At 37.8% G+C, this 13420-nt stretch overlaps 1 protein-coding gene across 8 annotated transcripts in view; it reads right to left on the bottom strand.

Annotated features, from left to right (window-relative positions):
- Positions 1-13420, bottom strand: part of ZC3H13 (zinc finger CCCH-type containing 13) — a 92351-nt gene that overhangs the window by 20114 nt on the left and 58817 nt on the right. For 6 of the 8 annotated variants that reach the window (XM_089899536.1, XM_022574865.3, XM_089899534.1 and 3 more), the window contains 3 exons: positions 9112-9303; positions 5033-5116; positions 4150-4693 (listed from right to left, as the gene is read on the bottom strand). In XM_089899536.1, coding sequence (XP_089755662.1) covers positions 4150-4693; positions 5033-5116; positions 9112-9303 — 820 coding nt within the window. The remainder of the gene's footprint in view (positions 1-4149; positions 4694-5032; positions 5117-9111; positions 9304-13420) is intronic. The other 2 variants (XM_022574869.3, XM_022574867.3) reach the window with 1 other exon arrangement.

Consider the following 13420-nt stretch of genomic DNA (forward strand, 5'->3'; position numbering starts at 1 on the left):
ACATGCCGCGGAGCGGCTGGGCCCGTGAGCCATGGCCGCTGGGCCTGTGCGTCCAGAGCCTGTGCTCCGCAACGGGAGAGGCCACAGCAGTGAGAGGCCCGCGTACCGCAAAAAAAAAAAAGAGTGACAGAGTATAGCAAGAAAGAAACAGAAAAAAAATAGAATGAGAAAATGGTAGTGATGGAAATTCTATGGTGATTTTCTATTATATAAATGAATGAATATCCAATAATCAATAAATTATGAATTTTAGGTCTCAAAAAATAGTGTATTCCTGCTTCATCCAGAACTTTAAATGTCCCATCACAATTAGCAATCTAAGTAAAGATAACACTCAAATGAACTTATTCACAAAACGAGAGTTTGTAGAAAACAAACTTATGGTTACCAGGGGATAAAGGTGGGGAGGGATAAATTGGGAGACTGGGATTGAGATATACACACTACTATATATAAAACAGACAACTAATAAGAATCCGCTGTACAGCACAGGGAACTCTACTCAGTACTCTGTAATGACCTATATGGGTAAAGAATCTTAAAAAAAAAAGAGTGGATGTATGTATATGTGTAACTGACTCACTTTGCTGTACACCTGAAACTAACAGAACATTGTAAATCAACTATACTCTAATAAAAATTAAAAATAAATAAAGGTAACACTGGCAAAATATAGAGAACACAATTAAAACCAAAAAAAACCCCAATACTCTCAGAGCTATCTATATCATACAAAGGGTATTCAGCATCTTTAATAAAATTCTTCATTTGTTAAGACTTACAACTGTGGACTTAAAATACATGGCATCACCTCTTATTTTTTTCATGTAGATGTAGAATAACTCACTGAAATTCACCAGATTTAACTACTACGAAGTGGTAACATATAGCAGAGGAATCAATGTACCCTCTACTGAAAATTATTCATTAGTTTTACCTTTTTATGGTATAGAAATACCTTATGTTGGGAAGCCAAATAAGAAAATCTAGTATTGGCTTTGGAGTCAAAAAAGACTTGAGTTCAACTTCTAGTCATGTTACTTATTATGCAACCTTAGGTAAATTCCTTGAAGTCATTCTTAGCTTTCTCATCTGAAAATGGCTGAAAAAATGGGGGTCCATCTCATAAAATTGCAATGAGGAATAAGTTAGTTATGTCATAAACCCAGTGCCAGTCATGTTGTGGGCACACTGTAAAAATCGGTTTCTTCTCATCTCTTAGAACTATATCATCTGCTTGGTGACAAATTAATAAAATAATTCATATGTTCACTATATTTCTTGTTCTTCAGTTAAACTTTAAATGACTAGTGACTTATATCTCTGGATACTTAAGTTATTCTAGTGTTTTCCTATATTTTTGTTAAATTTTGACCACTTTTTTTTTTAAGCTAACAATGTTTGTAAATACTATGGCTAAAAGTTGAGAAACACTGCAGCACATGAGCACATTTTCTCCTTGACAGCTCATTCATATAGATGAGTAACCAGGTGGAAAAGGAGACCCCAGATGTAGTATGACAACTCACAGGCCCAAGCTTGTGCAATTCCTTATCAAAAGCTCCTGCCATCATTAGGCAGTCTCTGTCCCCATTCTTTGAATCTGGGCTGGCCCAGTGACTTACTATGACAGGAAGACGTGGTGAAAATGACAGTTTAAGTTTGGACATTTAGGACTCAAGAGGCCTTGCAGCTTCTGCTTTTGCCTTCTTGGTATGTTTCTACTATCATATGCAAAAGTAGAGTTTAGACTACTGGAGGATGAGAGGTCATATGGAAGAGAAAATAAGATGCCCTAAGCAACAGCCAGCACCAACTGCCAGACATGTGAGTGAGGCCACGTTGGGTCATTCAGACTGAGCTGAACTGCCAGAATGACTGGAGAAGCATGAGTGATCCCAAGTGAGACCAGGAGAAGAGCCACTCTGCTGAGCCGAGACAAAATTGCTAACCCACAGAATCATGACCAAATACATGGTGGTTGTTTTAAACTTCTAACTTCTCATGTGGTTTGATACACAGCAAGAGATAATTGATAACATAAGAAAATATAAAACATGCAAAAAAACAAAATTTAATTTCAAGGAAGTATCTACAGAAACAAAATTAGAGTAAAATAAATACTACGGCAATTCAACAAACCTTCCTCATAACCATGGTTAAAAACAAAAGTGCTGGATAAATTCAACTACTGAGATGACAATATAATTGATGAAAACATCAAGATGTTAACCTCATATAACTAGTTATTTTATAGAGCTGCTGACTCCTAAATTTCTGGGGCCCTTGTCAATGCTTGGAATGTCTAGCCACGAAAAACTAGAAGAAATTTTGGCTACTGTAAGCTGAGATCAGAAGCATGTAAAATATAATCAAAGCATAGGATTAAATAATAATAAATAAATAGCAAAGATTTCAGAATTTTAATCTTAGAAGATAGAGAGTTAAAGAGGTCAGAGGAGAGAAGAGAAATAATAATGTACTGTGTGCCTGCATGTGTGAAAGGTATTATCAATTTTATGTTAACGTGAGATTTTTTTTTAATGTGGCGAGAGGGAAGCGAGAGAGTGAACTACAGAAAACCTTGGCTGCAGACTGAAGGGAAGGCAAGACCTAATGGAAGAAGCCTCCATTTCTGTGCTACGTTGTTTGTTTGTAACCAAAATCCATAATAGCAATGATGAAAAAAGCCTAAAGCAGAGAGTGTATTCACCATGAGGCAAATAAGGTAGAGGTAGGGGCAAAGAAATTGAGGATATATAAATTATTTCCAGTTTGTCTTAACAAACTTAAACATACCCTCTATTCTAGTTGGTATTTGAAAAAAAAAACAATTTTGATATGTTTGGTTTTATGTCTATAAAACCTCAAAATTGACCAATCAGAGTCCAGATTTCTCATGGCTATAGTGATTGGCTTAGCTCTCTTATCTAACTCCTCTACTGATGAGAGCTCCAGCACAGAGAGAGCTACTGAGCTGATAGGTATAACCCTGGGGTCATCCTAGCCATCATTTCGGTAAAAGCCTTCTGAGTCTAAAACTAATACAGAAAAAGAACAGTGGAGATACACTCTATGTTTGTTTGAGAATCTGGATGTAGTCACATCAAAACAAAAACTAACCCTGGACTTCCCAGATACCAGAGCAAATAAATTCTTACTGATATTAAAAAAAAAAAGAAAAACAAAGAGAGAGCGAAAAGAAAGAAGAGAGAAGATGCCCTCAGATATATAAGATAATAAGAACACATCTTTTTATTCCAATAATCTACTATAACTCCACAACCCAAGAGAGGATACCTCTCTATCTCTCATCTCCTTCTAGCCATGCAGTGGTTCCAGAATTTCCTCAGTTCTAAGACACTGTAAATGCTTCTGCAGCCTGGGGATAGTGACTCTAGACTTATACGTACACAGAACTCATAAAGGATTATCAGGAATAGCACAAGCATTATGTCTTGGTGACAAGCCAACTCCATTAAATACTTATAAAGTGGATATGATGGGACAAAAACCCACTGATGCTACCACTTTTAGGTTGGATTCCTGTTAAAAACAAGTCTGTAGCAGTCAAATAAACCAATGTACCATCAAAAATGGCTGTAATTGGGCTTCTCTGGTGGCACAGTGGTTAAGAATCTGCCCGCCAATGCAGGGGACACGGGTTCGAGCCCTGGTCCAGGAAGATCCCACATGCCACGGAGCAAATAAGCCCGTGCGCCACAACTACTGAAGCCTACGCGCCTAGAGCCCATGAGCCGCCCTAACAAGAGAAGCCACTGCAATGAGAAGCCCGTGCACCACAACTAAGAGTAGCCCCCACGCACCACAACTAGGGAAAACCCGCGCACAGCAACAAAGACCCAAGCCAGCCAAAAATAAATAATTTTTTTTAAATGGCTGTAATCAAACAGTAAACAAGAATTATTAACTATATCCCTTGGATACAGAAATAGTAGAATGGGAAAACTGTTTTTTCCTAGACAATTCAAAAGATGTTGAACACCAAATACATATAATAAAACTAAAATACAGGAAAATGTGGAGAGGAAGAAGAATTAAGAGGATATTAGGGGCCCCCGAGAAGCATTAAATGGAACTTTCTGAATTCCTCACTGACATGTAAAAAACTGGTTCACAATCACTTACTTTGATTTTCTCTCCTCGTGCCCATCTCTTGGATTCCTGTCTTCTCGGATATCTTCCCGCTTTTCTCTGCGGTCCTCTCGTCCTTTGTCTTTGTCTTCCCACTCCCTCTGGCGTTCTCGCTCTTTCTCCCTTTCTCTCGCTCTTTCTCGCTCTCGCTCTCTCTCCCTCTCCCGTTCTCTCTCCCGCTCCCTTTCTTCTCTCTCCCGCTCCCGCTCTTTTTCCCTGTCTCGCTCCCTCTCTCTTTCCCTCTCTCGATCGTGGTCCCGATCTCTCTCTCTTTCCCGGTCTCTCTCTTTCTCCCTCTCTCTCTCCCTCTCCCGTTCCCTAGCGCGCTCTCTTTCTAGTTCTCTTTCTTTCTCTCTCTCCCGATCCCTCTCTCGTTCCCTCTCTCTCTCCCGCTCCCGCTCTCTTTCCCGATCTCTTTCCCTGGGCCTTTCGTCTCTTCTATCATCCGTTCTGTCTACTCTTCGTTCCTCTCTTCTTTCATCACGCTCAATCTCGTCATTCCTTCCCTGATGTCGAATTGGTGAGCTTGGTCTTTGATCTACAATGAAAACCAAGTTTTGTCAGTGATTAATTTCACAGATGACAGTATGGCAAATCTTACATTTTATCTGTGTATAGGGTCACACTGGCAACAAATATAAATCAGGTACTGTATTTACTTTTAATTTAATCATCCAAATAATCACCACTAGATGTTTAAAAACGTTTCTTTTTCTTAAAGGTAATTTTTATTTGCCCTCTAACTACCATGTTTTCTGCTCCCCATCAACCCCCCTCCCGCCTCCCACTGATCCACCTTGGATCCTTCTCTGCATGCTCCCTACCCTACCTCCAGCCCACTGCTCCAACCCCACTTTCTGCCATCTCTACCCTTCACCTCTGATCTTCTCTGTCCCCCCAGCAGGACCTGAGAACACTGGTGGCAAAGGATAGGGGCAGCAGGAGGTGAAGAAGATAAGAGCTGAAGGAAAAAAAAAATTTCCCTCGTAAGTCACACCTCTAATTTCAGGCCGAAATATATACACATCAAAGTGCAGCTATTATGTGAGGAAAATACAGCAGAACAAAACATCTGTCAATATTTGTTGCTGCAACATTATCATAAACTAGAATATTAAGGGTACTGATGCTTAGCAATCTTGAAATAATCAAATGTAAAAAGTGTTTCATATTAGTGATATATATTTATAATAACTACTAATCGACTAAAAATTTTATTTAATCATATAACTGATTACTCAGATGAAGAGCTGTTTTCTTAAAATGTTAAATGATAACCCCATCACATATATATATATTTTTTAATACATGAATCATATAAACACAAACTGAATGCATGCTACCCAGTATGCCCAGTTGAGCAAGAAATTAGTCTGGGATCAAAAGATGTCTAAGAAAATGGCATGAACTTTTCCACAGAGATAGCCATTTTTGAAAGTAGGTCACTGTGCTATGATCTAGGCTACTGCGATATCTCTATTTTCACACTACACAGTATTGTTTACTAGTTAGTCATAAAAGGCATACTACAATATGGCCAACAGGTTTGTAAGTGCAATCTCTGACATTAACTTATTAAGCAGAATAATTTTAGGATATTTTTAGTGAAGGGTTCAATCTAATAATTTGAATTTCCTTTCTTATCACAGATGAAAAATACAAGAATTATCCATATTTATTAGATCAAGATATGAAAATTCACAGAATTTTAAAGCTAAAACAAAACAAAGCTAAACCTTGTCCAGCCCCTTTACCCCTTTTCTTCTTAGAATTTATGGTCAGAAGTTGATTTGTCAAAGTCACAGAGATGGTAGATACTTGGAACATCAGGACTAGAAGTCAATTTTCTTAAATTCTTTTTTACTTTTGCTGAAACCAGTTTAAATTTAAAATGGTTCTATTGTACTGCACTCTAGATTCCTGGAAGGCTGTACACTCATGTCTTAGACTGTCTGAATTCTTGGTTTGGGGATCATACTAATGTCACAATGATTACAAAACAACCTCAAACAAATTCAATACTGTAACTTATAGTAATTCAGACTTGAAATTCCTGATTATAGCAATGTTAGGGAACAGACTCCTTTACTCAGGCAAGCTTTTTTTGACAAATAAAAAGTCTATTTTCCCAACCACAATGACAAGGTTACTTACTTCAGAGAAAACGGAAAGGAACACCACTTTAACACACCTCAACCATCTTCCCTATCTTTCCCCCAAAATGTGTTCTTCAAAAGCATACTTGTCTTCATGTATTTCCTTATTTTAATGAATGGTATACCCATTCATGAAAGCTGGAAACCTCTGAGTTTTCCAAGTACCATCATATTCAAGTACCATCAATTTCAATCTCAAAATATTTCTTTATTCTATTTCCTCTCTCAATCCCTACAATTAATAGTTAACTTAGACTTGGATCAGCTCTTCTTAGATGCCCATGTTATCAATGGTCTAACTGGTTGGTATCCTTGTCTTCCGTCTTTTGCCAGACTCCTTAATACCTTTTTTCTTTTTCTGAGGAAAACTCTATATTTTTTTCCAGCTGCTAAACAAACAAAAAAACTGCTTAAAATTACTTATCTCCTAGGCAATGAAAAAGGCAAATAAATCCAAAATTTTTAGCCTGACTTACTAGGCCATTTACAACGTGGTCTATAGTCTCTCACCACACACACCCCCATCCTTCTTCCTAGCTTCTTTCCTTCCCTACCGATTACAGCACACCTCTACTCCAACCTCATAACTCTTTACTACTCCAAAGCATATGTTTCTTTTAGTCCTGTGTGTCTGCACATATTGCACCCTCTCCTTGCAGTGTTTCTTCCATGATTCCTTCTAGCCAACTCCTATTTATCTTTCAGGCCCTAATTCAGATGTCTCTTCTTTAGGAAGCTTTTATAGACTGCCTCAAGTATTCTGTCTGCATCTTTGTCTTCTCACAGAACTTTATATAGTAGTAGTATTTATCATATAAATAACTGTCTATTCGTACCCTAATTAGGCTGTGAAGAACTAACGGGAAGATTTAAATTCCTGAGCACAGAACAAGGTCCTGAACACATCTCTACCTTCAACCTTTATCTATCTCCCTTGGCTCACCACATTCTAGTCACAATGATCTTATTTCAAACTCTAGGACATACTAAGCTATTTCCTATCTCGGAATCGGCACACATTCTTTCCTCTGCATGGAATGTTTTTACCCTCCAATACTTGCAATGCTAGCTTCTTCCCTTGCATTTATGCCTCTGCATAAATGTCATTGCAAATTTTTCATAAGCACACTATCTGAGTAAAGTAGGTCCCTCTCATCCTTTATTTCTATCTGGATCCCTTGTATGTTTCCTTGACAGCACCCAACAATCACTTTTCTTTTTTCAGGGGGGATATCGTCCCCTTTATAAAGTTCTATAAGCCCAAGTGTTGTACTCCAAAAACCTAGCAAAGTGCATGGGTACTCAATAAACATTTGTAGAATATATCATTATCAAAAATATATTTCTCTTTCAATCATACAACTGATATTTATTGAAGTAGTTACAGTAAAATAAAAACGGAATAAGACTTATAGTCAGAAGACTTGAGTTCGACTTTTAGCTTTAGAACTTACTTCTCTAACACTGGAAAAATTACTACCCTTCTCTTAGCCCAAATCTCCTAAAATATGAAACATAGATTCTCTTATCATACATAAACTCACGGATATTGAAAGATAAAGGATTTAAAATATACATTCTCTGACTTAATATTATAAAGAACATTTGATTTAATTCAGCCCACTGTGAAGCATCAATACTCAATTCCCTACTCCATCACGTCTTGTACTATATTAACCTCAGCATTACAGCAAACCTTACTTTAGTAAGCAGGCAAGGTTTGTAAGACCTTCATAAGGTCATAAATGTTTAAAGGCCCTAATCTGTACAGAATAAAAGCCTGTTAAAGAAAGTACTTATAACCCTTCTTAAATGCCTTCTAGTATCTTGCTTCAAAACTGATTTAAGGGACTTCCCTGGTGGCGCAGTGGTTAAGAATTCGCATGCCAATGCAGGAGACATGGGTTCAATCCCTAGTCTGGGAAGATCCCACATGCCATGGAACAACTAAGCCCGTGCGCCACAATTACTGAGCCTGTGCTCTGGAGCCCGCGAGCCACAACTACTGAGCCCATGTGCCACAACTACTGAAGCCCATGCGCCTAGAGCCCATGCTCCGCAACAAGAGAAGCCACCGCAATAAGAAGCCACCGCACTGCAATGAAGAGTAGTCCCCGCTCGCCACAACTAGAGAAAGCCCGCGCGTAGCAACGAAGACCCAACGCAGCCAAAAATAAATAAATTTATTTTTAAAAAAACTGATTTAAGAGATCACCTAGTAGTAACAGAACACTTTTAGCTTAAAATATACAAGAATTTAAATTTAAACCAAGTATTACATATTCTCAGGAAGGAACATGAATAAAACATTTCTCTAAACAACCCCCAGCACTATCTTTATCAGTTTTTTCTTGTTTCTCCCTGGCAGTCCTTACAAGACTGTGTATCACAGCTAGTGAGTGAGTGGCCAGGATACTCAGATGAGAAACTTTACCTCCTGAATCAGAAATACCTGAAACGTCACCCAAGCATCTATATTCTTTAAAACGTTGTGAGCTGTTTGGTTAAGGTAAGAGACATACAGCAAGGCACCTTAACTCTTGCAGTATGCAAGTACCTACTAATTCAGCACCTGCTCTGTTACCAAGTAGGTACTGGTAGCTAGCTATTTACATAATCTCTCCTAAACTAAGTAAAAATGGAAGATTATATGAATAAGTATAATAATTTAAAATGTGTCAACAAGCCAAAGTCTTAAAAGATATTTTATGTTAAAAAGTAAACTGATAATGGTTGAAAAAAAAAAACAATTCTCCCAATCAATGTCGGTCACTATTTAATAATATTTCATTTAACAAACCTCTCTCTCTGTTGTCACGACGGTCTCTCTCTCCATGTCTTCTCTCAAAGGAAGAATCTCTTGCTTGATCTCTGTTGTCTCTTTCAGGATATCTGTCTCTTTCAGGATAGCTACTTCGAGTTTCCCAGCTGTCATGATAGTTGCTAGTACTACTGTGACTATCAATTTGAGAACCTCTTGTGCCTCGACCTCCTAAACAAAGGATATTCACACAAATATTTAACAAGTACACTTTATTCGACAAGTTGTCAGTCACAATCTTTCCTCCCCCAAACATATAAAGATATGTGGGGTTTTTCTGGTTTTGGTGGGTTTTTTGTATTTCAAAGTGTGGTATTCATTGTCAAAAAGGATATTAAATGTTGGATCAGAACACCCAAGGTGTCTAATGACTGACTTGGGTAAGCTAAGTACCAGTTTTCCCTACCTATAAAAAAAGGACATATAATGGAATCATAAAGCAAAGAGACTCATTTCAATTAAGCCAAAAAACAACGAAACAAAAAATAAAAACTATTAATTCATATCTAAATCACAGAAATATCATAAAAATAATTCAGGATATGGATATATTGCATTGACTACAGTTTATAGTGAAAACATTCCAATACAGAACCAAGGTACTTTGTTGACAGTAGGTGGTACCTGAAATTTTTCATTAAAAAATTGGGAAATGAATGTTCACAGTAGTAACATTTTAGAATGTTCACAGTAGTTATAGCCCCAAACTGGAAAGTACCCAAATGTCTTTCAGTGGGTGAAGGCTAAACAAACTGTGGTACATCCGGATCATGGAATATTACAACAAGGAGCAAACTGTTGATACACACAACAACTTGGATGAACCTCAAGGAAACTGTGCTGAGTGAAAAAGCCAATCTCAACAGCATACAGACAGCAGGATTCCATTTATGTAACATCTGTGAAATAACAATTATAAAATGATGGACATATTAGTGGTTGCCAGTGGTCAAGGATAGGGGAGGGGATTTGAGTGTGGCTATAAAGAGGTAACACAGGGAGTCTTGTGATGATACAGCTGAGTATCTTGATTGTGGCGATGGTAATACAAGGATACACACACACTGTGGAAAATAGTATGGAGGTTCCTCAAAAAATTACAGAACTACTATATGATCCAGCAATTCCTTCTGGGTATAGAGGCAGAGGAACTGAAATCAGGATCTGAAAGAGATATCTTTACTCCCATGTTCACTGCAGCATTATTTACAATAGCCAAGACATGGAAGCAACCCAAATGCCCAATGACAGATGAATGGGAAAAAAATGTGGTTAAAAAAAAAAGTGGTAGGGCTTCCCTGGTGGCGCAGTGGTTGAGAGTCCGCCTGCCAATGCAGGGGACATGGGTTCGAGCCCTGGTCTCGGAAGATCCCACATGCTGCAGAGCAACTAAGCCCATGCGCCATAACTACTGAACCTGCGCTCTAAAGCCCACGAGCCATGCTACTGAAGCCCGCGCGCCTAGAGCCCGTGCTCCACAACAAGGGAATCCACCACAAGGAGAAGCCTGCGCACCGCAACAGAGTAGCCCCTGCTCGCTGCAACTAGAGAAAAGCCCACATGCAGCAACAAAGACGCAACGCAGCCAAAAATAAAAATAAATTTATATATATAAAAAAAGATAACTAATTATTTATACATAAATTGTTCAAAGAAGAGAAAAAAAGAAGCGACACTTCCAACACATTTTATATGGCTACTATAACTCTGATCACCAAACCAAACAAAGACAATATAAAAAACAAGAGCTATGCAGTGGTATGGTGGAACCGGTTAACACTGGCTCCGAAGAGCCAACTGTGTGCACCTCTTCCCGTGTCCACACCGAGTGACATTAGTAGCTCAAAATCTGCTATGGCAGGAGTAATTTATACCATGGAAATTGGCATTAGCTACAAGCCAGGGCGTTTTGCCTGAAGAGTAAGTTGTTAAATATTTACCATCATACCACTGATTATATGCCAATCTCAATTAAAAACAAAGATACTTAATTCAAAATTAAATTTTAACACACCTATTTTAGAACTTTTTTAAAAAATGAAATGTGTATTTATCTTAGAAATGCAAGAATAGTTCTAAATTTTAAAAAATACATTAACATAAGTAACAAGGTAAAAGAGACTGACTATATGATCTCAAGATACAGAAAAACAGTCATGATAGAAGCTGTCAGCTAAGTTTGGAAAATTAGGAGACATCCTTAACACAATAAAAAGCATCTGCTAAAAATTTACAAACACCATGCTTAATGGTGAAATGCCAGCAATAATCCTTTAAAATCTGAAACAAAGCAAAGAAGCCCATTATATCACTTGTAGTAAACAGTTCATTGAAACAGCTGCTCAGCAGGTTACTTGACAGTAAATAAATCATACTCAGAAAGGAAGAGCCAAATCTGTCTGCTCCCATACATAAATGTTTAAGAGAATCTAATTAGATCTACTAAGAAAATACAGCAACATCACAATGTAAGATTAGTATAAAAATATTAATTACCATTTCCGTACACCAGCAATAAGCATCAAAAAAAATGTTTTAAAATATATTATTTGGTGTACCTGTACACAGTTATTCACTTAAAACAGTATTCAAAAACAAAAAAAAGATTAGAACACCTAATACATAGGATTTATTAACTTTATGGTATATCCTACAACATACACTATGCACTCTTTCAAAAGGAGGTGGCTATTTACCAAGTTGAGTGATATAGAACCATCTCCAAGATTTTTTTTAATAAATCTATTTATTTATTTATTTTTGGCTGTGTTGGGTCTCTGTTGCTGCACACAGGCTTTCTCTAGTTGCGGCGAGTGGGGGCTACACTTCGTTGTGGTGCGTGGGCTTCTCACTGCAGTGGCTTCTCTTGTTGCAGAGCACGGGATCTAGGTGTGCGGGCTTCAGAAGTTGTGGCACACGGGCTCAGCAGCTGTGGCTCGTGGGTTCCAGAACGCAGGCTCAGTAGTTGTGGTGCACAGGCTTAGTTGCTCCATGGCATGTGGGATCTTCCTGGACCAGGGCTCACACCTGTGTCCTCTGCATTGGCAGGCTGATTCTTAACCACTGCACCACCAGGGAAGTCCCCAGGATATTTTTTAAGTGAAAACAGCAGGGTATAGAGTATATAGTTGTGTGGGTTTTTTTAATAAAAAATTTTTTTAAATTATATTTGGAAAACCAGAGGAGAAAATGAATAGACATATACATCTGCTTGTGTAGAATATTCTTCAGATGGATACATACAAAATTGGCGAAAGAAGAAACCAGGTCAGGGATAGAAGGGAGGCTTTCACTATACATCCTTTTGCAGCTTTGAAATTCTGAACCATGTGAATGCATTATTAAAAAGAGAGAATTTTTTTAAGTACCATTTACAATGGCAACAAAAATAGAGGGTACACAGGAACAAAACATGTACAAGACCTTAACAGAAGAAGTTACAAATCAATAAATTTAATGTACGTGAAATAAAAATCCAACAGTTTTTCATGAAATTAAAAAAAAAAAGACAACTCATTTTTTAAATGTATATGAAAAAGCAAAGGGCCAAGAAAAGCCAAACAACTATGGAGGAGAAGGTGAGGGGCCTTCATCTTAATGTGGAACTGTAATACTGACCAGGATAAACCAACAGGCCTATGGAAAGAGTAAGAGTGGTCAGAATTCTGCAGCAGTGTTTTGGGGAAGGGGAGCGAAGTGGGTGGAGGAAGAGAGAGGTCAAAGCTAACTCAGTTAAGGCAGTTCGGAGATGGTCAAAAACATATAGGTAGGTAGTTATTGATGACAATGATGATGGCAAATGCTTTTTAGAGGAAGATGAGAAAAATGGCTCAAGATGCAGATGTGTGATGTTCTGAGGTGGCTCTGAAGCAAGCACAAGTACCGATGAACACACAAGTCAGTCATTTCTGACACCACCAATTTTGAAAGCCCACCATTTAATCCCATTTTAATGATCATTTTATCTATATACCTGTTTATTAGAAATTATTTCTTTTTGATGCTACTTTTTTGCCTGATAGCAATTTTCTTAGTGTTCCACATTAAACAAGATGGTAGGCATGACTGGACATAATTCAAACAGGAGGTCTAAGTCAGGCGGTCTAAGCCCCATCTATCTTCTGCTACTGTAGCTAATAATTCCTATTCGGAACTTATAGGGGAAATCACAAACTCAATTAATTGAAAATTACTTTGACAAAGTGATAATGAACGTCAGAAATAATATCTTTAGAAAACAAATCTTAGGAGGTTAATAATTTCTCTATGAACATACAACATACAGTTC

This window comes from Delphinapterus leucas, chromosome 18 (assembly GCF_059928025.1).
Source record: "Delphinapterus leucas isolate spDelLeu-1000000601 "Yukka" chromosome 18, BTC_Dleu_Yukka2, whole genome shotgun sequence".
In the NCBI taxonomy this organism is placed as follows: domain Eukaryota; kingdom Metazoa; phylum Chordata; class Mammalia; order Artiodactyla; family Monodontidae; genus Delphinapterus; species Delphinapterus leucas.